General features: G+C 33.6%; 1 protein-coding gene across 3 annotated transcripts; it reads left to right on the top strand.

The window, feature by feature from the left end:
* The first annotated feature begins 2,697 nt into the window (after nt 1–2,697).
* LOC110815845 (TNF receptor-associated factor homolog 1a-like) lies at nt 2,698–15,805 on the top strand. Of its 3 annotated transcripts, none has more exons than XM_088215218.1 (13): nt 2,698–2,834; nt 3,785–4,007; nt 4,960–5,071; nt 6,337–6,425; nt 6,521–6,589; nt 6,665–6,794; nt 6,949–7,107; nt 8,106–8,454; nt 10,543–10,655; nt 11,657–11,807; nt 13,060–13,532; nt 13,613–13,811; nt 14,263–15,805. In XM_088215218.1, the coding sequence occupies exons 2-13, from the start codon at nt 3,830–3,832 to the stop codon at nt 15,634–15,636; spliced, it is 3,396 nt and encodes a 1,131-aa protein (XP_088071344.1). In that variant the 5' UTR covers nt 2,698–2,834; nt 3,785–3,829; the 3' UTR covers nt 15,637–15,805. The 3 variants fall into 3 exon arrangements, with proteins under 3 accessions (XP_088071344.1, XP_088071342.1, XP_088071343.1); XM_088215216.1 differs by lacking the exon at nt 2,698–2,834 and adding an exon at nt 2,851–3,040; XM_088215217.1 differs by lacking the exon at nt 2,698–2,834 and adding an exon at nt 3,488–3,644.
* The last annotated feature ends 8,337 nt before the right edge of the window (nt 15,806–24,142 follow it).

Below are 24,142 nucleotides of genomic sequence, written 5' to 3'. Positions count from 1 at the left end.
AGTTATATAAAAATAATCATAAAAATAATTAAAATTGTAGAATAATAACATCCAAATCGAAAGTGGATTGCTCCAACCTGTCTTAACTTAGTAATAACAAGCTATAAGTATTGTAATAACAAAACTTAAATATTGAGTTAACAAAAAATCACTTGAATAGGGTGAAAATTGGCTTCCTTTCTAAATGAGAAAGTTTGTATTAACAAAACAAAACCGTATAGCTCAAGGTCTTTTAGTGTGTCAAACACAAAATTTAAAATTGTTAGTATAATGAATATGCTATTTTTAGTTATTACTTGTTAAGAAATGATTTATCTAATTACGAAAACAATTAAAATCTTTATGCGAAAAATAAATAATTTTGTTAGCATATCCTAACTTCATTAAAAAAAAAAGAGTACTTTTGGGAGGTACTAAAGAATCTATATTTTAGATGGCTAGAAACCATGCAAACACACTTTATAGATAAGTGAATATACAAAACAAACCATTTGAACATGATATACAAAGAAATTTTTTTTTTCTTATCTTGACTTTGCAAATCGAATTTATCGATTTCTCTTGACTTTGTTATTCTCTTTCTATATAAAATTATAATTATGATTTAACAAGCAATAATGTATAAGAAATGGTCTTTCTATATAAAATTATGGTTACATGATTTAACAAGCAATAATGTATAAGAAATGGGAGTGGACCTTTCTTTATGGGTATTATAGAGTAACTCATTTTACAATATGTAATTAACTAATTGGTCATATTAACTTTTAAATATTGCATGATAGTTGATACATATTGTGTACTTAAATAGACTAAAAAATATATAGCTTAAATTAATATACAATTGATTTAAGTTTTATTTAAAATCTAACTATTTTACTCCAGATAAGATATATTATAAAAAAATTTCCTATTCTAATCTCTTAAATTTTCGTTTCTTTTGTTATTTCTGACATTTTTTATCTCATTTATTAGAGATTTAATTAATTTTTAATTATTTCAAATTTCAATTAAAAATAAATAATTTAAGATTTCTAGAAATTTGTATATTACTTATAATATTTTACTTGCTTTTAAGTGTTTTTAAATAAGTTTTTTATACAGAAAGGAATTCTAATATCTTTTTTATTGTATTTTTTTGGGTAAAAATATCTAATTTTATTATCAGTTTTCATTTTTAATAACAGTTTTATAGTATATTTATTTTTTTAACAATATTAAGATGCATTTTTTAATAAAGTAGAGTAAAAAATTAGGAATTTTATTAATCATTTGGTATTTGCGAAGAGAAAAAGAATATAATAACTAATATATAAATGTTTGAAATATATTTTATCATTAGATAATAATGTTTATTATTATATTTACAATAAATTAATTTTAATTTACAATATGATTTATCTTTTAAATAAAGATTAATAATCATTTCATTTATTGAACTCTATGATTTATACAAAATAATTGAAGAAAATAGAGAAACCGTGTAAGATAAGAAAAATTTGTGCTAAAGTCTTAACTAAATATAAATAAAAATTTATTTATCAATCAATAAATTAATAGTAAGTATCTTATCTTTTTAGAATTAATAATAAAAAGTTCAACAAATACTTATTTTTTAAGTAGATAAAATATATAAGATAATGCCTCAATTATAAATATAAAAATATAATTAATGTAACTACAATAATATAACAGTTAAGTTTATGTAATTTTTGAACAAATTATTACATTTTTTACAAATCGATCAACGTAAAAATAATATCAAAAACAGAAACTGATTCTTTTTATAAAGCATGATAAAAATGACAATTAGGTAAACTCACTAGAAATTGAAAAAGCTTATTTAAGTTTTTTGGAGCAAAACTAAACCTATATATTTAAACCAAATTTTTAACATTGATATATCCTCAATAATCAATTATAATATTGAGTTCTCTAAGTTGTTATTATTTATTGATATGACAATTTTTAAATTGCTCTTTACAGTTGTATTATTATTTTTTTAGACAGTAATCACTATCAACATATTGATTAAGGGTTATTCAATTATTATATTCATATTTATTTTTTTTTTATTGTTGCTATAAGACTTTTATATTTGTATTTTTGAATAAACAGATTAATAAATATTTTGTTATTAAAAAGGAAACGAATCCTAAACTAAAATAATATATGATATTAAACTATTTTAGTCATTAAACTAAAATAACAACTATTTGATAAAATTTTAAATATTATATGAATAAAACTAAATATTAAAATTTGTATATAATTAAATTTATCACGAAAAATTATTTTTTAAATAAAATATATATTTATTTATAAACTCAAGATATAAAAGATGATTAAAATAGAGAATCATTGATTCAATCCCTTAATAGAGGTTTCATGAGTTATGAATAGTAGATATATTATTATGATTTGTTTATTTATATAAATTCGATGAAAATATTAAATATAAAAAAAATAAAAATTAAGAAAAAGATAGTAGTGAAGACCCGCAATATGTATATTATTATTAACTAATAGATCTGTTTTTAAAATCTCAAAACAAAACGTTCATATTTACACCGACCTATTTCTTCATATATAAAAAATAAAGAAGTGAAGGGATCTCTCCTCATATTTTCAACTTTTGCCCTTCTAATATTATTAAGACCTAACCAGCTTGATTTATTTTTGTTTTTATTTTGAAATTAAGGAAAAAAGAAAAGAAAAAGGAAATTAGAGAGAGGAGAGGAGAGGAGAGGAGAAGAGAGGAGCTAACAAGCCTGAGCCACCCTCCTCTTTCCATATCTTCTCCTTCCCATCTACACGGTTTCTTTAAAATATTAGTAAGGAAAAATATCATAAAATTGAATTTCCATTTTAGTTAATTAAATCAATTTTTATTTTTCGACCTTGCCTTGGCTCTCTCTCTCTCTTTCTCTTTGCTGCTTCTTCGACCTCTTTCTCTCTCTCCTGTATCCCATCTCTCTAAATTCCCAAGACCTGCCGTAACCTATTTCACAACAACCGTCTCTGCTCTTTCTTGTTCCAGGTTCGTCTAACCGCGTTTGATCTGTGCCATGTCCTTTCAGCTTCTCAATCATGTCCATTCTCTCTTGTTTTCTTGACGTTTTTTTCTAGGGTTTGATTTTTGATCGGGGTTTATGAGGGGAGTCTGGTTAGCGATCTTCCTTGTCTCCTCGCCGATTATTTTGCCTTTTATCGGTTTGCGTTTCATGCAATTGGGTTTTTCGATATGGTTTGGATTTTTCAGGATTTCTTGTTTATTGTTTATTCGGACTTGATTGTCCCTTTGTTTGGATGAGATGGGTTTCCATCCTTGAAATTTTGGTTTCGGGGTTTATTGCTAATTGGATTTTGGGATTTGGGTTTTTGTTGAATGGAATTATTAATATTGATTAATGACAGGTTAGGATTTCACTTTGCCAAAAAATTGTTTTTTTTTTTTACGTTTTGAATACATTATTGTTATATCTAATTAGCAGCATCCTATCCAAATTGTGAGATGTGGATCAGTTGAGCTATTATTCTAGTTTCACCAGATCCCCAATCGGTGGATAGCTGCTAATCAAATATCAGTTTGTGCTGATTTCATCTTAGTAGCCAAATGGGGTGTTTCTTGAAGTAGTCTACTTGTATGTTGTAATCAGATGACCTTTGATAATAACGCTGCTTGTATTCTCGGATTCTCTTTTTTTAAAAAAAAAAAATTCGCGTTAAAGAGTTGTCATGCGGGTATTTGACCGTTATCTGCTGTGGGTTTCTTCTTGAACAGCAAGTGGACTTGCAAAGTGTGGAGGAAGAAGCTCTGGAGTGGGAAATGGCTGGGGTTGTGAATGAGGACGCTGGAGTTGGAAGGTCTTCTGGGGGGATTTCAAGTGGGCAGCGCTGCCAATCAGGAGAAGCATTGGCAGAATGGCGGTCTTCTGAGCAGGTGGAAAATGGAACGCCATCCACTTCGCCTCCCTACTGGGACACTGATGACGATGATGATGGTGGTATGTGTGTGTTTGAACTTTTACTCCACTATTTAGGCAACACTTTATGGTTCTTCCGACTGTATATGATCCTTTGTTTCTTGCTTAATTAATTTTGTAAACGGGATGCACCAGGTTTAATCTCAATGAGTGGCTCTTCGTCTTGATTTTTGAAGCTTGTAGGCATTTGGACCCTGAAGATGTTTTTTTGCATGACCTTTATCACACACATTCTTCTTTTTATTAGTTACACAAGAATAATCCTTTGAAAAGATACTAATGATAGTTATTAATACTCAGGCACTTTGTTCTATGGGTATTTTGACTGTTAATTTTGTCATGTCAATCATTTCTTTTAGTTAGTTCTCATACTTGCATAAAGTTTCTTTCAGCTTATTGATATGTCTATAACTCTTCAATTTATTGTGGCTTTTATTGTACTCCTGAGTGACCTTCACCTGTTTTTTTTTTTTTAATTGAAATAGGCATGACCTTCACCTGTCGACTTCTTTAAAATCATCCTTAGTGTAAGAACTTCCATGATCGCTTTTAGGATGGTTTAAAACTTTTCATTTACTTTTATTTATAAATGAACTTTTTGAAGAAGAAATTGATGGTCAATTTTTTATATTGCTGTTTTTTCCCAATTAAAAGGTGCCTTGCTTTTTTTTTTTTTGTCTTTGTTTCTTCATTTTCTTAAATACTTTTATTTGATTTCATCAAGAGAAGGCATGTGTACAAATAGAAAAGATAACTTATAACGTGGAAGGTGCAATTAAATGGTGATTATCCTGTCTTTTTCACATGATATATGTCTATTGAAGTTTACTATTTCTTGTTTAAATTATCTATCTTTTTAGCAAGATATAATTTGAATCTCCTCATTGAAGTTTTGGATTTTGCTTTCTGTTTCCTTGTTAGTGTAACGAACTCTTCATGTCAATCTTCTGACATTGAGTTCATGACTTTATAGGGCCAAAGCCTTCGGAATTATTTGGAAAATATACATGGAAGATAGAGAAATTTTCACAGATTAATAAAAGAGAACTTCGCAGTAGTGCATTTGAGGTTGGCGGCTATAAATGGTAAGCAGTTGTTTGTGATTGGTTTGAAATGTGTGCTATCTACTTTCTAACTCCCTTAAGTTTTATTTATGAGTTCTTAGTTGCATTCTTCATATCATTGTCAACCTATACACAATATATTAGAACAGAATATTTATCTTGGTGTATGTGTCTCCTTGTGCCTGTGTCCTGTGTTTTTTTTAAATTTTTTTTGTTTACACATGTCTATATGTATGTATATCTATGAGGGTGTTATAAAGTTTCTGGCATCATTTTCCTTCTATGTTCATAGTATGTTTTTCTGCACACACAAAATATGTGCTGACATTCATAACATCAAAACATTAAGTCAAAGATCAATCTTTTCAATATTTTTTAAATCTTAGGTGCGTTTTTATAATTGCGTCATCTATTCTGTATGGTATATTTTTGCGGTGCATGAGTATTCTGTTGGTGAATAATCAAGTTCTTTAACACAAAGGCATGTTCTAATTCACAATTGAATAGCTCAAGATGAACAGTTCATTATGAGACTGATTTCGTCGAGCTTCTGTCTCCCAACTTGTAGAAATAGCTTTGTCCTTTCTTCCATAAATTTAGAAAAATATTTTATGTTTCAATGCCTTTTTCTTTTGTATAAGGTGCATCAAAATTAATATAGTTAATATTTATAAGGTTTGGTCCAAATTCTGAGTGGTTTGCATTGGCATAAACTTTCTTTTCTACTTTGTTGTGAGTTTTATTGTCAAAGTTGAGAGGATAAAATACTTATGAAACTCTGTTTTGATGATTTTTGAGAAGAAAATTAGAGAAAGCTAAAGGGAGGATTTGTTGGAACGATCCAAACTCTCCTCTGAATCCTTGTTTATTCAACCCTTAAATTGAGAGGCTTGAAGGATTATTAAGAATTTTTTGGAGTTAAATTTGTTAAATAGTCCACTCTATATGCAAGAGAACTGCTAACGTACTAATAGTCATTGTTATTTTTCTCATACTAGTTAAATTTGTATTTTGTCATGCCAAACCAAACAGGATAGAATCAAAACTTCTTTTGCTCTCTTTATTTAAAATCAAAGTTCAACGAGGTTTCATTAAAACCTCATTTACTATACTCTGCTTTCCTCTAATTTACTTTAAAAACCTGTACCTTTTATCCAGTCTGTGTATGTATTTTCAACTGATAGTTTATGTTATAGCCATGATCTTATATTGGATTTTCAAATTCATTGGATGATGATACTTTTGCTGCTTATGTTGCATTATCTAACGCTTGCTATGAATTACAGGTACATCTTAATTTATCCACAAGGTTGTGACGTTTGCAACCATCTTTCCCTGTTTCTGTGTGTTGCAAATCATGATAAACTGCTTCCAGGTTTGATTTTATTAATGGATGCTAATAGCTTCAGGCTTTATGTTTTCTTTATCTGTTCTTGTAATCATATGCTTTCTCTTTTGTCTTTGAGACAGGCTGGAGTCATTTTGCACAATTCACAATAGCTGTGGTGAATAAAGATCCGAAGAAATCCAAATATTCAGGTGGTGTGTCAAATGTTAGTTCTGTTGTATTAACAAAATTCTTAATATTTGAATCACTAAACGCTAGTTTTGCAGATACTCTACATCGGTTCTGGAAGAAAGAGCATGACTGGGGATGGAAAAAATTTATGGAGCTATCCAAAGTATTTGATGGTTTCATAGATGCTGACACTCTTATAATAAAAGCTCAAGTTCAAGTCATCAGGTATTAGTTTATTGATTTTAAAAAAAATTTCTAGTGTGTTTTTTATGCTGCTTTGTCCTTGGATGGTCTTCTGTTTCACATTCTGTCAGTCTTCCCAAGGGTATCTATCTTTCTCCGTTATCATCAAATCTAATATCTATGACTTTTGTTGTAGGGAGAAAGCAGACAGGCCATTTCGTTGCCTTGACTGTCAGTATAGGAGGGAACTTGTTAGAGTATATTTGACAAATGTAGAGCAAATTTGCCGCCGTTTTGTGGAGGAGAGACGAAGCAAACTTGGGAGGTTGATAGAGGATAAAGCTAGGTGGTCAAGGTATTGTAACCATTTTCTTTAAGAATGATAATTCCAAAATGAAAGAGATGTATTTCGAAGTTATGATGTTTCTAGGGGTTTTGGTATGATGTTATAGTATGTTATGCGGTTCTTTCTCATATCTTGACATAAGACAAGGTGTTGCTGGTCTTTTCAGTTATGATATTTTGGTGTTTTAGATTATTTTTGCAGATAACATTTATTATTTCCATTTCAAATTTTTGTATACCCTGTTTTTTTGCATGAGTAGTTGGGGTGTTCCGTGTTTTAGACTCCGTGGACTTACAGAGAAAACTAGCTGAATTAGAAGACTACTTCTTTGGTTTTCCGCTTTGAGGCCTATTTTGAATGTATTAGAAGGACACTTATTTACTTTTCTGTCTTAAGACCTATTTTGAATGGAGGTAAGAGCTCATTAGAGAGAGTTCAATGATCTCAAGAGTGTAAGAAACTCATAATCTTTGAAAGAAATTATGCTTATCTCCCCCATTCTCACTATATTGAGTTTATAAATTCATTAGAAAGAAAAGGAGCTTTAGGAATTATGCACTATATGCTAGGTACCCACCCAGTAATAATAAAAGACCAACTCACACATGACAATCTTAAGAAACTGCTAAACTGTGTGACCTAACTGCATAAATCTATATTGCCCGTGAAATTGCACAAGAAATTAAACACCAGAAGCTGTACTACCTAATTTAACTGCATAAACAAAACTAAGCATGACTGTTGTCAACTGCCCTTACTGAATGCTCCTCACTAGCTGGTTGAGGACTCATAATTGTGGAATCAATTGTTTATCTCAAAAAAAAATTGTGACTCAATTGTGTTGCTTGAGTGTGCATTGTGCTGCACAGTTTAACAGTTTGCTTGCTATCTAGGAGTAATATAGCTTTACTTGCAGTCAGCAAAGCAATTATTGTCAACAATCTTCTTTTAAAAGAAAAAGAAAAGAAAAAATGTTTTTTGACACATGCTGTTTGCAATGGTTGCAGCTTCTGTTCATTCTGGTTGGGCATTGACCAAAATGCGAGGCGCCGTATGTCTAGGGAGAAAACAGATGTGATTCTGAAAGTAGTTGTGAAGCACTTTTTCATAGAGAAGGAAGTCACATCCACTTTGGTAATGGATTCCTTGTATAGCGGATTGAAGGCTCTTGAAGGGCAGAATAAGAGCAAAAAAGGTAGGGCACGGATATTAGATTCTGAAGAAATGACAGCTCCTATTGTTCGTGTGGAGAAAGATATATTTGTACTGGTGGATGATGTACTACTGCTGCTAGAGAGGGCTGCCTTGGAACCTTTACCTCCAAAAGATGAGAAGGGCCCACAAAATCGTACAAAGGTGAGTATGGAGTTAGATCATTTGTTTTGCTCAATCTCAATGGTCTACCATATACATAAATCTTTATAGCATGATTCTGGAATGATGCATGGGAGCATTCTACGTGTTTGCAATTGTTTTTTGTTCTGTTGTTTAGTTTTGGATCACCAAAGGGGTATAGTCGTCATATGTTTATTGGGACAAACTCGTAGCATGAGAGTTATGCCAGAGGCTGACATAGAAGATTTTGAGAATATCTAGATAAGAACTGGGAAACTGAAAAGTGTTATTGAAAGTCTCTGATATTATCAGGTTTATCAAGTGATTTTAAACACTTCTTGGTGAATGTTTGTTTATTGGCTGAGTTGGGTTGTTCTCCTTCCTTCTAACTTCTCCTATTTCTTTATGTCCAATTGAGTTTCTTCTTATCATTGGATTCTGCGGAGTATCTATACCAATAAGAAAGGAGGTTCGTAAATTTAAATTAGCCACTAGGCTACAGTTCATACAAACCTATATCTAAAGAAGGCTTCCAGTCCAAGCTTTCCTTCTATACAAAATTCCTGCACTTTTTATGACCTTATTTATTTCATGAAGCATGAAAGCAATCAAGTAACCATCAAGTATTGGCAGTGGCAGGGACGGTAGCTAGTGGTACAATGATGTGGAGTTTTGTTGGTAGGAGAGCATTTGAGGGGATTGATTGTGTTATAAAAGTAGGGATAGATGGTTACACTTTTTGGTTCTTCAATTTTGGGACATGACATTTATAGGTGGGATGATTTTGGGAATGTTATTGACTTACTGAGATGTAAAAATGCATATGGGTGACACACCCTTGGTAGACATTAATATATTATTCATGCTTTTCTATCTTAAAAAAATGATGTTGAGTTTGGTAGTAGGATGACTATGGTAGTATTCAGAATAATAAGAGTGTTAACAGTGGTGGAACCAGATTGGTAATAGTGGGTTGTCAGTTGTAATTGTTGTGGTAAAATGTTTGTCATGGCATTCTCAAAAAAGAAAAAGAATTTTTGTTATTGCATGTGGTATGCTAGCAGTTGAGGTAGTGAACGAGTTGGTAGTGTTGGGTAGTAATACGGGATTGGGTTGGAGAACTTTCCCTTGTGGGGTGAATTATATTTTCTGATAAGAGGTGGTGGGATTTTGGAAATGGTAATGGTGGGTTGTCAGTTGTAGTTGTAGGATTTTTGTTATAGCATGTGTCTAGCAGTTGCGCTAGTGGAAAATTTGGCAGTCTTACATGGTTGCAATGTAGATCGGGGTTCTGCTGCATAGAGTTTTTGTCATTTTGAACTGGAGAACTCTTTGTCGCTGGAGTAAATTGTGTTTTCTGATACTGAAGGTTCATTCTTTTTTTTTTTTTTTGAGAAAACAAAAATGAACAATCTTTTGGTGTCAGCAAATGCAATTTACTCCACCAAAGGGTTGTTCTCATTCCTCAAGTGAGATAAACTAAATGGTTATTCTTCTATTGTTTCCATTTCATCAATTGACACACTTTCATATCAGTTTCTGATTTAAGTGGGTTCCTAGTTGGCATCTATAAGCATATGTCAGCAGCCACTCTAAAGAATGCTCTGAATGAGGCACATTGAGAGAGCAAACAAAAAGGGTTCAGGTCTTTTAGACATATAAATTTCAGATTGGATCTTGGAAATTCTTTTAGTTTGTTTCTTGAGTACTCTTAAGAGGTTCTCTGCAGAAGATTATTCAATAGATTAAACTGATTTCAGATAGATCCTAGTCCATCATCTTGTCTCTTGTTGGAGTTGATTTAAGATGAGTTCTATTTGGAGCTCCCAGCTTTTATCTGGAGTCCTTATGGTGGTTGTACAACTAAAATATCAAAAATTTTCCTTACTTCTTGGAACCTCTAGGATTAATTTGAGCCCTTATACATATATCTTTAATATTTTCCCCTTGCTACTTCTAGATCGTTGCATATAATTTACTCATACTTATGATTCCCAGTGATGTGTATGATTGTGTGTTTGCATGATGAATTTTATTCCTTTCCATCATGTTTTAATACTAATGATACAAAATTACAAATGGTGTGGCAACCCTTTCCCTTGTATGCAGGACGGAAATTCTGGGGATGACTTTAACAAGGAAGGCGTTGAACGTGATGAAAGGCGTCTCACAGAACTGGGCCGAAGGACTGTGGAAATATTTGTCCTTGCCCATATATTTAGGTATTACATGTTTGATCACCGTGTGTTAATTATGAGCTTTTTTCTTTGCTTCCTAAAATGTTTGTTCTTTCCAGATACATGTATATTCAAGAATAAAGTGATTCAAGGATTAAATATTTTTGAATGTTACAAAACTAAAAATTGTGTTCTAAAAATTTCTTGCATGCAATCTAACTGTTTTATTGGATGTTCACATGTTGTTGAGGTGCCTCTATAAATAAGTTTGTGCTTGAATAGGCGGTGACATGCCGTTTGTTGTGATGGGTTTCATGAGGGAAATTTCTTAGGAAATATTGGTTGCAGATTCCATAAGGAAAATTGCTTATACGATTAAGTCCAAGAAGGTTTTAGGAGAAAATTATAGTACTGTAAATCATGAGCGTGTCTCTTTTCAGGTTGTGGGATCCTCAGTGTTTTACTTTGTCGGTGCAGTGTAGAAACTGTCGAAAGTCATGTACACGATGTACGCATCTTAAAAAGCGATCAGAGAGAAAAAGAAAAAGAACTAGAAGATTTTAATGTAGTTTGCAGCCATTCCTACTCCACAGAGTTGTGGAAAAATTTTCACCGTATGATAAATCGTCTCTTACACTAGAGCTTTCACCGTATATAGTGAAAGGAGAAAACCCAGATTTACGAGAATGCCCCTTGTGATAGAAACCTCTGAATATGAGTCATAACTCAAAAGAAACTATGATATTTGTTTAATGTGTTGGCTTTAAGGCTTTTACCTAGTAGTCTGGCAAGTAGGATACAAGTTGGAAGTTTTGGAAATTAAAATTATATCTTCCACCTGTTCTGGTTGTAGGAACAAGGGATTTATCATAAATGGAAACTATAGATACATCATATTGGTAAATAGCAGAGAGCTATTATTTGACTTAGTTACTGTATGGATGTAGCATTTCAATCACTTTTTTCTTTCCTCGATAGCACAGTGTTGTTTCTTACATGCTCCTTGCTCCCTTAGATAAACTTACCTTTCAGTCCTTTTTATGCAGCAATAAAATTGAAGTTGCATATCAAGAAGCAATTGCTTTGAAAAGACAGGAGGAGCTCATTCGCGAAGAGGAGGCAGCATGGCTGGCTGAGAGTGAACAGAGGGCAAAACGAGGAGCAAATGACAAGGAGAAGAAATCTAAGAAAAAACAGGTACTATATTTTAACTTGAGTTCCAAATGTCATGGCTGAAATAAAAAAGTTAGATGATGTGTATCAAATTTTGTATGAAATACAGTAACAAATAGATAAATCTTCTCTTGCCTGAGCATGTTAATTCAATGGCATATTTGCTCCTATGTTACCCTTTACAAGCCATATGGGTCTGCCAAAAAAGAAAAAAGGATAAAACCTTCTGTCTCTTTTTTTGCTCTCTTTAATAACTTATTGCCATCATCTTAGCATCTTTTGTTAATACTAAAGAGGAATGAACATGAAAATGCTGAATGCAACTAAAGGAGCATCTTGTCCAATGAAAAAGTATGGAGGTTGAGAAGATATAAGATAAATCTTTTCTGGGTAGTTCTTCACATTGAGGAGCTATATTTAATTTTGTTTGGAAAGAGTGTTATGTGATTTTAATTATATAAAAGATTGCATAACTAACATTTGGATTGAGTGTGGATCTTTATATGTATTTCCTTTTCCTGTCTTTCTTTTACATGAGCTGATACAACACTCTCCTTTATACTTAATCAGAAAATGGAAGTTTTCTAGTTTTAGTATGATAGTACAAAAAAGAATTATAATGATACATTTGTTAACCATGCTGATAATTGAGCTTAAAATCGATTTCCCTTTATAAAGTACTAACCTCTACCAGTTAGTTAAACAAGTTATGACCATGATGGCTGGGGAGATAGTCACGTTGGATCTTCTTCTAGCAAAGAAACTTATATTGATGAGTGTGTTGTTTATGCATGCGTTGACTGATATGTGACCAGTGGCGAGGAAAGGACTATTTGGACTCTGGGATTAAAGATTGTTATTTTACCTTTTTAGTTATCTTGCAATAATCTTTATCTCAAAAAAGAGTTATCAGGCAATAATCTTCTTGACTATTTGGTCTTTGTCTACTGCTTTATGAGAATAATCTTGTGACTTGGTGATCCGACTGTGTCAATACACCATAAGGTTTTGGATGTGTGTTCATCATACCGACTTTTGTTTTTTATTCTTAAGACTATATATGTACATGTCTTGTCTACCTTGTTTCCATGTGGATCACTTTGCTGTTCTGTTTGTATATCACCAATCTTCCTGCAAAAGGTCCCCCACCATATAGTGTGTTTATATTTGTGATCACAACCTGGGTGGAGATATAGCCAGCAGGAGAAAAGGTTCCTCCTGCCTCCCTCACAAACAGGAAGCTGATACATTTTCTGTCGTTTCATCTGCACCATAGGGTAAACAAAAACGGAACAACAGGAAAAGCAAGGATAAAGGGAAGGAGGAAAGGATGAGTGGAGCAGTACAAGACAGGCTTCTTGCAGAAAACCCCATTGACGAGAAAAGTGATAACATTAGTGAGGGAGTCCAACCTGTGCTTGAGAAGCCTGACAGGCTTGAGGATGTTTCTGATGTGTCTGATTCAGTTGATGGTGCTGCTGAAACAATTCAGCTTGATTCAGAAGACAGGGATGCTAGCCCTGTTAATTGGGATACTGACGCATCTGAAGTCCATCCTCCAACAGAAGCCAGCAGCAGTGTGATTAGTGGTTTATTGTCTGTTCCAAATGGAGTAGCTGACAAAAAGAGTCCATCTCAAATGGATGATAGTTCCTCAACATGCTCTACAGACTCAGTCCCATCAGTAATACTGAATGGACCTTACAAGGGGAGCTTTTCAAGCTACCAAAATAAAAAATCACCTGGCAGGTGAAGATACACCTACATTTCTTCTTTATGCTACTGACCATATAAGGTACTTAATTTGTTTGTTTCTTTTGGCTTTGCAGAGGAAAGACCCCCCGGACTAAGACAACTTCTGATGGCCATAGTTCGCCAAATGAAATGGATAATCAGCCTTCAAGGCCTGCAACAGATGCAGTGGATCAAAATGATGCGTCTGAAAGTAGCAAGGCTGGTGAATCTGAATCTGAGGCTGTTGTTTCCTTGCAAGATACGAAAAAGTTGCCTGAGAAGCATGTTGTTAAGGTGGGATTGCTTAATTGTCTTTAGTGTTCGTACATTATTTTTTATTTCATAAAAAAGTATCTTTCTGTTCTTTTTAAATGGTTGACAGTGAATTTCCAGGGTGTTTCAGCTTTTGAATCCATACTTTTGACTTTGTATTAGCTTTCTCTTCCAATCCGTTATATAAGACAATTTCTTACTGATTGTTTGGTGTTTGGTAAGAATGCTCTCAATCCTTCTTTTTTTTTCTTTTATTTTGTTAGTTTTTCTTGTTTAGAGGTGGCAAGTTAAAGGATCAAATTTTGAGCAGAACTGTCAGTTGCAATTTACGGATTGCCCCAATCAAGTGACTAAAATCATTTAGATGTTTTATTCTTAATTTGGTTGGCTTTTTGAAATTGCTGAAGCTTTTAGACCTTTTTCTACTGTATATTGTTAATGAATATGCCATAATGGAGATCTTCCTGTGCAGGAAGAAGTTATGATGCAAAAGAAAATGAGCATCAGAGACCCAGTTGATATGGAACGGCCAAAAGAGAGGACGGCTGCTGTATCATCCTCTCCCATAAGCCCTCCCAGAAACATATCATCCACTGTTCAATTGAAGTCAGAGTACAAGGCTTCGACTGTGGATCTGGCTCCAGTTAGGAAAGCATCTCCCAGCAGCCCACAGCAGACTGAGCAAGCAACATGTTTGAGTATTCCATCTCAAAATGTGGGGTCATCCAAATCTGAAACCCAAAAGACTTCAGCTCCTAAATTGGCTGAAAAACCTGTTACACAGCCAGTTCCTGTAATGTCAAGGCCATCTAGTGCTCCTCTAATCCCTGGTCCTCGGCCAGCTGCTCCAGTTGTTTCTATCATTCAAACAGCTCCACTACTTGCTCGTTCTGTGAGTGCAGCTGGTCGGTTGGGTCCTGATCCCTCGCCCTCTACCCAAAGCTTTGTTCCCCAGTCTTACAGAAATGCCATAGTTGGTAATCCTATTGGTTCCTCTGGTTACACTCACCATAACCCCCCAAGTTCAGGAGTGAACCAATCACCAGCATATTCACAACAGTCTGCGTTGGTTTCCACGCCAGTGTTCTTATCCCAGAATTCGGAGAGGATAGAGCCAAACACGGTCCAGTCAGGCTTTCCTTTTGGCATGGTTAACCGAGATGTCTTACAGAGTGGACCCCAGTGGGTGGACAGTCCTCAGAGGGATACAAGTAGAAACTTGCATTCTGATCCTTCTTCCCTGCTTGATGATATTCAAAAGCTAGACTTGTACAACTCTATGCATACTGTATCCCATGAGCACGTTTCTGCTGATCTTCCAGCATGTACATCTGGGCGGCAGATGCAGGGTGTGTTGGGAGATGAATTCCCCCACCTTGACATCATCAATGACTTGCTTGATGATGAACATGGTGTTGGCAGGGCATCTAGGGCAAGCACTAGTGTCTTCCAGTCATTCACCAATGGGCCACATCTGCTAAATCGGCAGTATTCATTTCCTGGGGAAGTTGGCATTTCAGGTGAGGTAGGACCTTCGTCTGCTTCGTGCAGGTTTGAAAGGACAAGAAGTTACCATGATGATGCATTTCAGAGGGCTTATAGCTCTTCTGGGAACCTTTTTGAGTCAGTTAGGGAGTTTATTCCTCAAACAGCTACTCTACCCTACGCTAATGGGCAAATAGATGGGTTGATACCAAGCCACTGGCAAATGACTGGTTCTGATATGACCCTACTTGGCATGAGGAATGGTGATGGTGATGGTTATCCATATTTTAGTCCAGAGTATTCAAATTTGGCTTGTGGTGTCAATGGCTATACTGTATTCCGACCTTCAAATGGACATTGAAGCGAACAGAAAAAGTAGAGGGTCGTTTGCCAATTGCCATTGTAATAATATTAAGCGAGGAAATTGTTGGGTCTCAGATTTGGAGTGAGGTTGTAATCGTTTCATAAGAAAACATTTTGTAAAGAGTGTTTTTGCTTTCTACAATTTAGTCTTTTCAGTCATTTAGCAATGAGGCTTTCTAAGTACCTTTTTTGAAGTGGGTGTTACTGGTTGGAATAGTGGGAAATTTGACCCACTTAAAATTGCCTCTGCGGCGTGCTATGGTTGCTCTTTTGGGATGGCTTTCCCCCGTTTACTGTTTTGGTAAAACGTCAATAGGATTCGAGTCAAAGACGTCTGCCTTCACAATTAGGTAAAGCAGGTTGATAATGGAGCGAATTGCTCCTTGGGAAGTCTAAGCTGGCTCCTAAGTAATTTGTGTCAACAAAAAAAAATAAATATATATATATATATATATATAGTTTGCTGTTTAACGTGAGATTTTTTTAGCTAAAAGATTTTCTGAAAATTCAAAACTTATTTGACCAAATTATCTCTTAATAAAATATATGATAAAATTGTCAGTTTTGACATACCGAATCTACCTGCACATTTCCATCGTTATTTACAGAAGTGCGCTCGGTTGCAATGAACTATTTGACTGTGTATTAATGTTCAGGTTGGTCTTCGTATATAGAGGGGTTGTTTGCAGAGGGGTTTGCTAATTTGAGAATTCAATCTTTTACCCTCCACTCCTCCAAAGACTTGTCTTCTACTGTTTAAGATCAATGTATATCTTTGTTAATATTTTTTTTGAACTCTTAAAATATATTTTTTTTGTTGTCTCAGTTCTGAATTGTTGTTTTCTTATTTTGGTTACGCATGCATGTTCTAGGTCGTCTTCTATTTTAAACACACATTATTTTTCGTGGGTAGTGTGCCAGAATTTCATCTATTTGGCCCCTCCTAAATTAAATTTTGGCTACTCGTTTAGTTTCTCCCTTCAATGTTTTCTTTTTCCCTTTCAGTAATTTTCATTAGCAATAATTTCTATCATCAAGCCATCAGTATTGTATCAACATCTGAAATCTCTCTAAAGCTTAATTCTCAACCTTTTACAACTTTGAATTCATATTTAATAGTCTCTGTTTAAATCTCTCTATTTAATCATTAAACATAGCTAACACAATAAGTTACTGTTACGTGTTGCACTCGATCTAATATGAAATGAACACCATTACCCTTTTGAAAGCTGAAGTCTAATTTGGGTTTTGACTAGTTTTTATTGAAACGTTTGTGGTCAAATAAAATATGCCCATCAAATGTCAACTATTAAACCTGAATTGATTTCCAAATCCACATCCCCAATTTCAATACGCAATTTTAATCTAATAAATTAACAATACCTAGCCATCAGTCTTCTGAGTCAGAATCCACTTCGAAAGACTATTAAGCTATTGGTTATCTGACCTCTGGTCGTATTAATAAACAAAAGAAAAAGAAATTGCACTTCATTAATTTTCTCCCATCCATGCGTCTTGTTGATGCCAAACAGTCAAAAGAAATCTACAATATGGTGGGATACAAAAAATAAAAGTTTAATCAATATAATCGGATCATATTTAGCATTTCATTTAGTTGTTGGAATTACATTTACAGAACTTTATAATTTGTATCATTACAAAGAATGAAAAAAAGGAAAAAAAAAAACTGTATATCATGTGTATGTTCCAAGAGATAATCTCATGATCACCCTCTGGCTATAAATATACAGCAAATGATGTGATTAACAATAACAAAGAATAGAGGAATTTTTTTTTTATATATAAAAAGATTGAAACCGATATTGGAAAATGAAATCCAAACTCGAAATATTTTTTGTTGAGTTCAGAAATCAACGAGAGATCTAGTTAGCTATAGGTTTACTCATTGATTAGTAGCAGTACCGAATGGAACGATGAGATCGGGATAGGCGGGGGCGCCATTTCTCCGACGCAAAGGGACAGCGGAGTTGTGTCTTTCAGTGATAGGGCAGTCGGTTCCACCAGTGCCAGGAATGAAGGTGCAGCCAGAGGCACCTGAAGGTGGCACCTCACCCCTATGTAGAGACTGCGTGCTAAACACTTTGCTCCCCAACGCCGTGTCTTCAGCCAACATCCTACCCGCAGCCTTGTCATGTGATATTACCACAAGGAGAAGAGCTAACAAGAATGTGTTCGCAACTCTCATGGTTTAGGGGTTTGATGAATTTGGAAAAAGAAATAATAATATGATGATTTTCATGCATGGGTGGCTGTATCTATATATGTGTGTGTGTGGTGTTTCGAGAATTTTCCATCATTGTAATTTTAATTTGTTGAAAGCTTTTGACTGTTGACTCCCAGGTTTAATTATTTTTAATCATCATAATAATAAAAAATATTGTTCAAATATTGAACGGGTCATAGATAACCAGGAGAAGACCTCATATTAATTAATTAATAATAATAATAATAATAATAAGAAGGAAACAACAAGAGAGTTACTTGTGCAGGACGTTTTTCGTCATTAATTTGTCAACTCTTGATAAATATACTTATCGTAATCACTGAGTTAATTATGTATAAATTTATAAATGCATAAAGACATATACATATAATATATATATAATATTACTGGTCTTCAATCGTTGTTCTTCTTAACGTGGGATTTGGAGCTTGTGGTTTGCCGCGAAAGAAGTTTCTAGGAAATGAAGGTTTTTGTTGAATGTTTGAAACAATATTAGAAAGTAGTAAGTTGGTCAGCGATCATATGAACTCTTATCTAATCGGGAAAACAATATATCATGCTGTGTGTCATTCCATCACCAGCAACACCAAGTTTTGACGTGGTGTATATATAAATATAATTTGAATAATCAAACTCCATAAAAATCTGCAAAGACATAGTAGAATATTAATGTATCATGATATTTTTTCTACAAATTATTATCTAGTAAAAATTTTTAATATTTTTTAGAAACATAGTGTAAAACTATACATAAACGACATTACAAAAAAGGCGGAATCTAATTTTTTATTTTGACATTAGATAGAGTAAAATTTATATTTGTAAACATTTTTCTGAAATAATAAATTACTTTTGACACGACTATAATTGTTAGTTATTAATAATACATGTTTATAATATATTATAAAATTACATAAGAACAAGATTTTTTTTATAATTATTAAATACACAGCGATGCAAAATGTTTTTGTCTTCGATTTCTGAAAAAAAACTCAATGATTATTCATCTTGTGTTTTTGCTCTTAATTTTTTTTCATGTGTTTCAATTTTTGTTTCTCTTTTATGATGGCGTCAGTGTTAACAAAGTGAAAATTTTTATGTTTGTGCTAATTGTTCCATGGAGGGTGGATGATTAACTGGATATGGGTTTTGCTGGTTTCTGTGGATTGTCAGTGGAGGACTAAGACATATAGAGCACGTTTTTTTATTTTAGAATATATCAACCTTATAAATATGCTCTTGATTTGTGGTAAAAATATCAACTACATAATTGAATGAATAGTTATGTACTTTAAGATTTGAACTTTAAAAGTAAAGAGAAATTGTTCATCATGCCTAAATTCTCGATTAGGACATGCTTTTTTAAGAAACTCGATCTCACTTAGGATAACACATTATTCAAAAAATATGTATGTTTTTTTTAAAATTATCATCCACTAAAAATTATTTTCGTTCATTTATTTACAATTTCTCCATGTCCATGCTAAAAAACTCCATAACTGGTAGAACTTAAAGGTTGTTTTCAAATAACATTCGGAAAGTAGGTCATGAACAGTCTAGAACTTAAAGATTCAAGCTATGAGGGTTCTGGGTTTGCTGGAATTCCTAGACATGTAGAATCATGGATTGTTGAGGACACAAGGGCTTTAAAATTTAGTAAGACAATAACTTTTAAGGCTCCATGCAAAATTGACATTTTCAAAAAAAATATTCCCATTAATCATAAGAACAAACATTATATTATGTTTACTAGTCAGAAGTTATAAATCACTCAAAAAATGCTCCAAATTCTTAAAAATTAATGACATGGGGTACATTGCAATAAGGAAAAAGAAAGGAAAATGATAAGAAAAGCTAAATAGGAATCTAGATGTGATTGAGACCAATCCATGACAAGCCACCTCGCTATCTTTGCTACTCGCCCTCTCCACCCTTACCTTAACCTTTGACCCGAGATCCTTAATACATACAATCAAGATATTACATATCAGTTGGATTCAAGTATTGGGATAATGATCATGAAAAATGACAATTATGTTATTGAGAGTTATCTCTAATTTGTTCTGTCAATAAACATTGATTAATGATGTGGTAGATTTATCCAATAATAATAGACTTGTGTTCAGTAGATGATCTTGAAATAATTGAACTGCGAATATCTTCTAATTTTTATATCATTCCTATGGATAACAAGAACCATAGAAATATCAAAATTGAACAACGAGACATTCACTTCCAATTATGCATTTAATTAGATATGTCTATCTATTCAGTGCATAAGAAAAAGAATCAATTGAGTTCCTATCAAGAGTATATTTGATAATATAAAATGTGATTAAGAGTTCTTAATATTTTTAAAAGAAAATTATAGGAAATGAGTGAATTGTTTTACGAATAAAAAAGAAGCATGAGTTATCATAATTAAATAAAGAATATTTAGATTGAATGATATTTTTTAAAATGAGAAAGAAGAGTTAGATATCAAAATACTTTTTCTAAAACCATAAAGAAAAATTAAAGATTGAATGCTACCTATCTAGAATACAAAGGAGAGTCAGAGATTGAGTTTATATCAAGGGACTTGATAGAAAAAAGAAAATTGAATAAAAAGGAAAATAAAGAAAAGAGAGTTAAAAATAAGGTCCAATTACTATATTGATCCCTAAACTTTGGGTCATTATTCAATTTAGTCTTAAATAAAATTCTTGCATTGAATTCATTCTTGAAGTATCATATTTTTCTCAAATAAATAATCAGAAAAAACGACGTTGTATATTTTAATAGAAAAAACTTTAAATACTAAAACATGCTTGTGTGAGCTGAAAAATAAGTCTTAACAATTGGGAAAAAAACAAATCTTTTACCTAGCATGAAATGTAAACAACTAGAAGAAGAGAAAAATGAGCTAAAAATGCTTGAAGGCAAATGAGTGGAAGAAGAGAAAAGGTAAGTTCAAATCTTTCACCTTTATCTCTTTCCTTCTTTTAAATAGAAATATTTCCTCTCTCACCATGCAAATCAATAAGCTGATTCCACCAAAAAGTAAAGTAAAAAAAAGAAAGAAAAAAACCCTAATCTTGATGGGTATACCTAATTGTTTTGGTTTAAATTTGCCAAGTTTTTTTTTTCAGGTAATTTATTCCTTAAATACCTCCTTTCAATGACAAAACTCTTTAAGAAATTCATTTTTATGTAAAAATTAGCTCAAAGTGTCCAAAAATTCTCTTGATATTTCAATTTCTTCTAGATTTTGATTGCAAAAGAAAAGAATATCATTCCAAATTTATAAGAGAGAAATATATGGTCTTAAAGCTTCACAAAAACAACTTAAAATAAGCTCATTCCTTAAAGTAGTGTCAATCTCTACTTTGTTTCTTATACTATAAGAAATGTTTTAACCACACAACTTCTTGTATTGTTGTTCTATAAGCAACATATTTGGCTTCCATCATAAATAGTGCAACACATGTTTATTTCTTGCTACACTAAGAAAATTGTGGAATTTTCTATAATAAATATCATAATTTGTTTTACTTAATTCTCTTATGGTGGACCTTGTTTGGTATTTCGTTACAATTTAATGCAAATACTTAAGAATACTTTATTAATGACCCAATTAATTTATCATAACTCTTTCATACATACTTAGATAATAAAATTTTCCTTTTTCTAGATTGCTAATTTTCTATAAGCCAAGTTAGAACATAATATCACGTAGCTTAATAATAAATTAGCACATATATTCTGTTGGGTCTTGACATATTTTTTCATCTAATTGATTTTTGAAATTTGGCCAACGAGAGAATATTACATATTAATTGATTTGTGCAAAGAAAAAAAAAACGCATATTGTAAGAAAGATTAGTCATTACTTCACTTGATAAGAAATACAAAACTATTTTGAATGATGTTCTTTCCACTACTGATGTTATAATATTAGAATTAAGGTGCCAAAAATGTTTTTGCTTCTTAAATAAGAGCGTCAAAAGTGTACATCATGTATTACTACTTTTTACATGCTCGTGCAAGATTTGGTATAAGTGTCGTGACTGTTGGGAAGTATAAGTATCTCCTAAGTGAATAATAAAAATTTAAATAGAATTGCAGGATTTGTCCTTGGAGTGTTCTTATAGAAAATTTTAAATTATTATGTTATGTAATTATTATTTTTATTTAGCCATGGTGTTTGATAAAAAAGATATGTAAAAGAATAAATATGTGGGTTGTTTAGGAATAATTTGACTTAATGGTCTAAGTCAGTCTAACTTTTACTATAACGGCCCCAGAAATTTAGAATGAAATATGTGTATTAAAAATGTCAAATGCGGAAGCGTAATAAAAATTTTGATTAACATCCCTTACACTAAAACCAAAAACGCTGCTCAAAGTATAAAAGAACAAACTAACTAAAAGAGAAACTCGAAAATAAAAACTATAAATATAACTATGGAGTCTTTAGGCATCCCCTTCGCCGTCTTCCTGCGGTACGGGCTCGGGAACAATGTCTTTCTCATCTGAAATTGTTAAATAAGGAATGAGCTACACCAGCCCAGTAAAGACATCACACTATCTCACCACCACGGGGTAAAGGTGGGTAGAAAACACAAAAAGACCAATGGAGCATAATTTATAACAAATTCTTTTATCAATAATAAAATCCTTTACTGTCCACTTACCTCGGTGAGATCCATAAAACAACATACGAAAGCAATAACATTATCATCATCATGAAATCATATGAACTGTATAACATAATACTTACCACGCCTTTGCATTTCAATTATTACACAACATATTTTCCTCATTTACCAGCCTACTAGTATCCATGGGGATCCATAGGGGTCCCGCTACCCGTGAACCCTTAACATTTATAACCTGATTCCAAGGCCGTCCCCATACCCCGTCCGGTATGGGCGCCAAAACCACGAACCTCAATACCCCGTCCGGTATGAGGGTAAAACGGGTCGTCCCCATACCCCGTCCGGTATGAGAGACCACATTCCCGGTAGGGTTCCCCACGGACCCGGTCCGTCCACCATCTCCCAGGATATCTAGTCAGGCTGTCCACATTATCCACTATCAATTCACATAACATTTTTGACCTTTTTCTTGGTCTCAATCAACCAAACACACACAACATGTAAACCAGTAATTTATGCCAAACAAAACAACACACAACATCAGATTCTCAATCATTCAACCCATAGTCAATAGAACAGTGATATATGCACACGAAACTATGAAATGAAAACACCAGACATCATACTGCATTTAGAACTGTGAAATAGAACAAACAACAACTGACCGACAAATACACCATACTCGGACTCCATTAGCGACCTTAAATAATTTCACACATCTATTGATTCATGAAATACCGTTTTATCATTTATTGAACTTTAATACCGTGATAGGAAATAGAGTGAGGGGTCCTTAGTTGTTTCGGGGTCTGAATACGGCTCTACAGTGCGCCTACAGGCTGTCCCTAATTTTCTCTTAATTTTTTCCGGGGAGCTGAAACGCACTACTAGTACCTGCACGTGTCCCAAAAAATCTCAAATTAGACCTAGGGCCCCTTTCAGCCAATATCGCAATTCCGGCATGGCGGTTCCGCTGTGCTCCGGTGACGGCGCCACCGTTTACGGTGGCGATTCACCTCGGATAGGCCGTTTTCGACTGAATTCGGCCATACTTGCATCGGTCCCTGCGATAAAACAACCCTAGGGCCCTCAGTGGGCCGAAAAATTACGAAAAATCGAAACTTACCGGCGGCAGTGCTCTCGGGTGCGGCGGCTCCTCGGGCGTGAGTCGTATTTTGATGTTTGGCTCCGATCAACCTATAGAGAAAAGAACGGTGATCACAGTGGTATAAAATTTGCATCAAATGGAGGCCGGAAAGGGCCTCATCGGAGGCAAAAATCGAGGAGGGGCGCGGCACCGCCGTTGGGTTTCGGCTGAGTTTTCCGGCCGTTTGGCCGGTGGTTTGGCTCTGGTTTGGCCATAGGCGGACTCAGCGTCGAAAAATGAGCAAGGGAGAGAAAAATTACCTCGATCGGCGGTCAGAAACTTCCCCGATGCGGCGGCGGGTGGCGGCAGCCGGCTCCTCCGGCGTCTGGTTCTTCTTCTCCGGCGAGCACTGGCGGCTAGGGTTTCATTGGTCAGGTGTGGGTGGGGGTATTTATACCCTTTGCCTTTTAATCTTGACCGTCCATCAAGATTGAATCTGAACCGTTCGATCGCGATTTAATTAGGATTAAAT

This window comes from Carica papaya, chromosome 3, assembly GCF_054855325.1.
Source record: "Carica papaya isolate Zhongbai chromosome 3, ASM5485532v1, whole genome shotgun sequence".
Taxonomy (NCBI): Eukaryota; Viridiplantae; Streptophyta; class Magnoliopsida; order Brassicales; family Caricaceae; genus Carica; species Carica papaya.
The sequence above is the reverse complement of the archived record's forward strand: the minus strand, read 5'-3'. Positions and strand labels throughout refer to the sequence as shown.

Coding starts and splice junctions, on each gene's coding strand:
- LOC110815845 (XM_088215218.1), top strand. CDS start 3,830: ATGGCTGGGGTTGTGAATGAGGACGCTGGAGTTGGAAGGTCTTCTGGG. Junction 6,795..6,948: donor GCTCAAGTTCAAGTCATCAG/GTATTAGTTTAT, acceptor CTTTTGTTGTAG/GGAGAAAGCAGACAGGCCAT. Junction 8,455..10,542: donor GCCCACAAAATCGTACAAAG/GTGAGTATGGAG, acceptor CCTTGTATGCAG/GACGGAAATTCTGGGGATGA.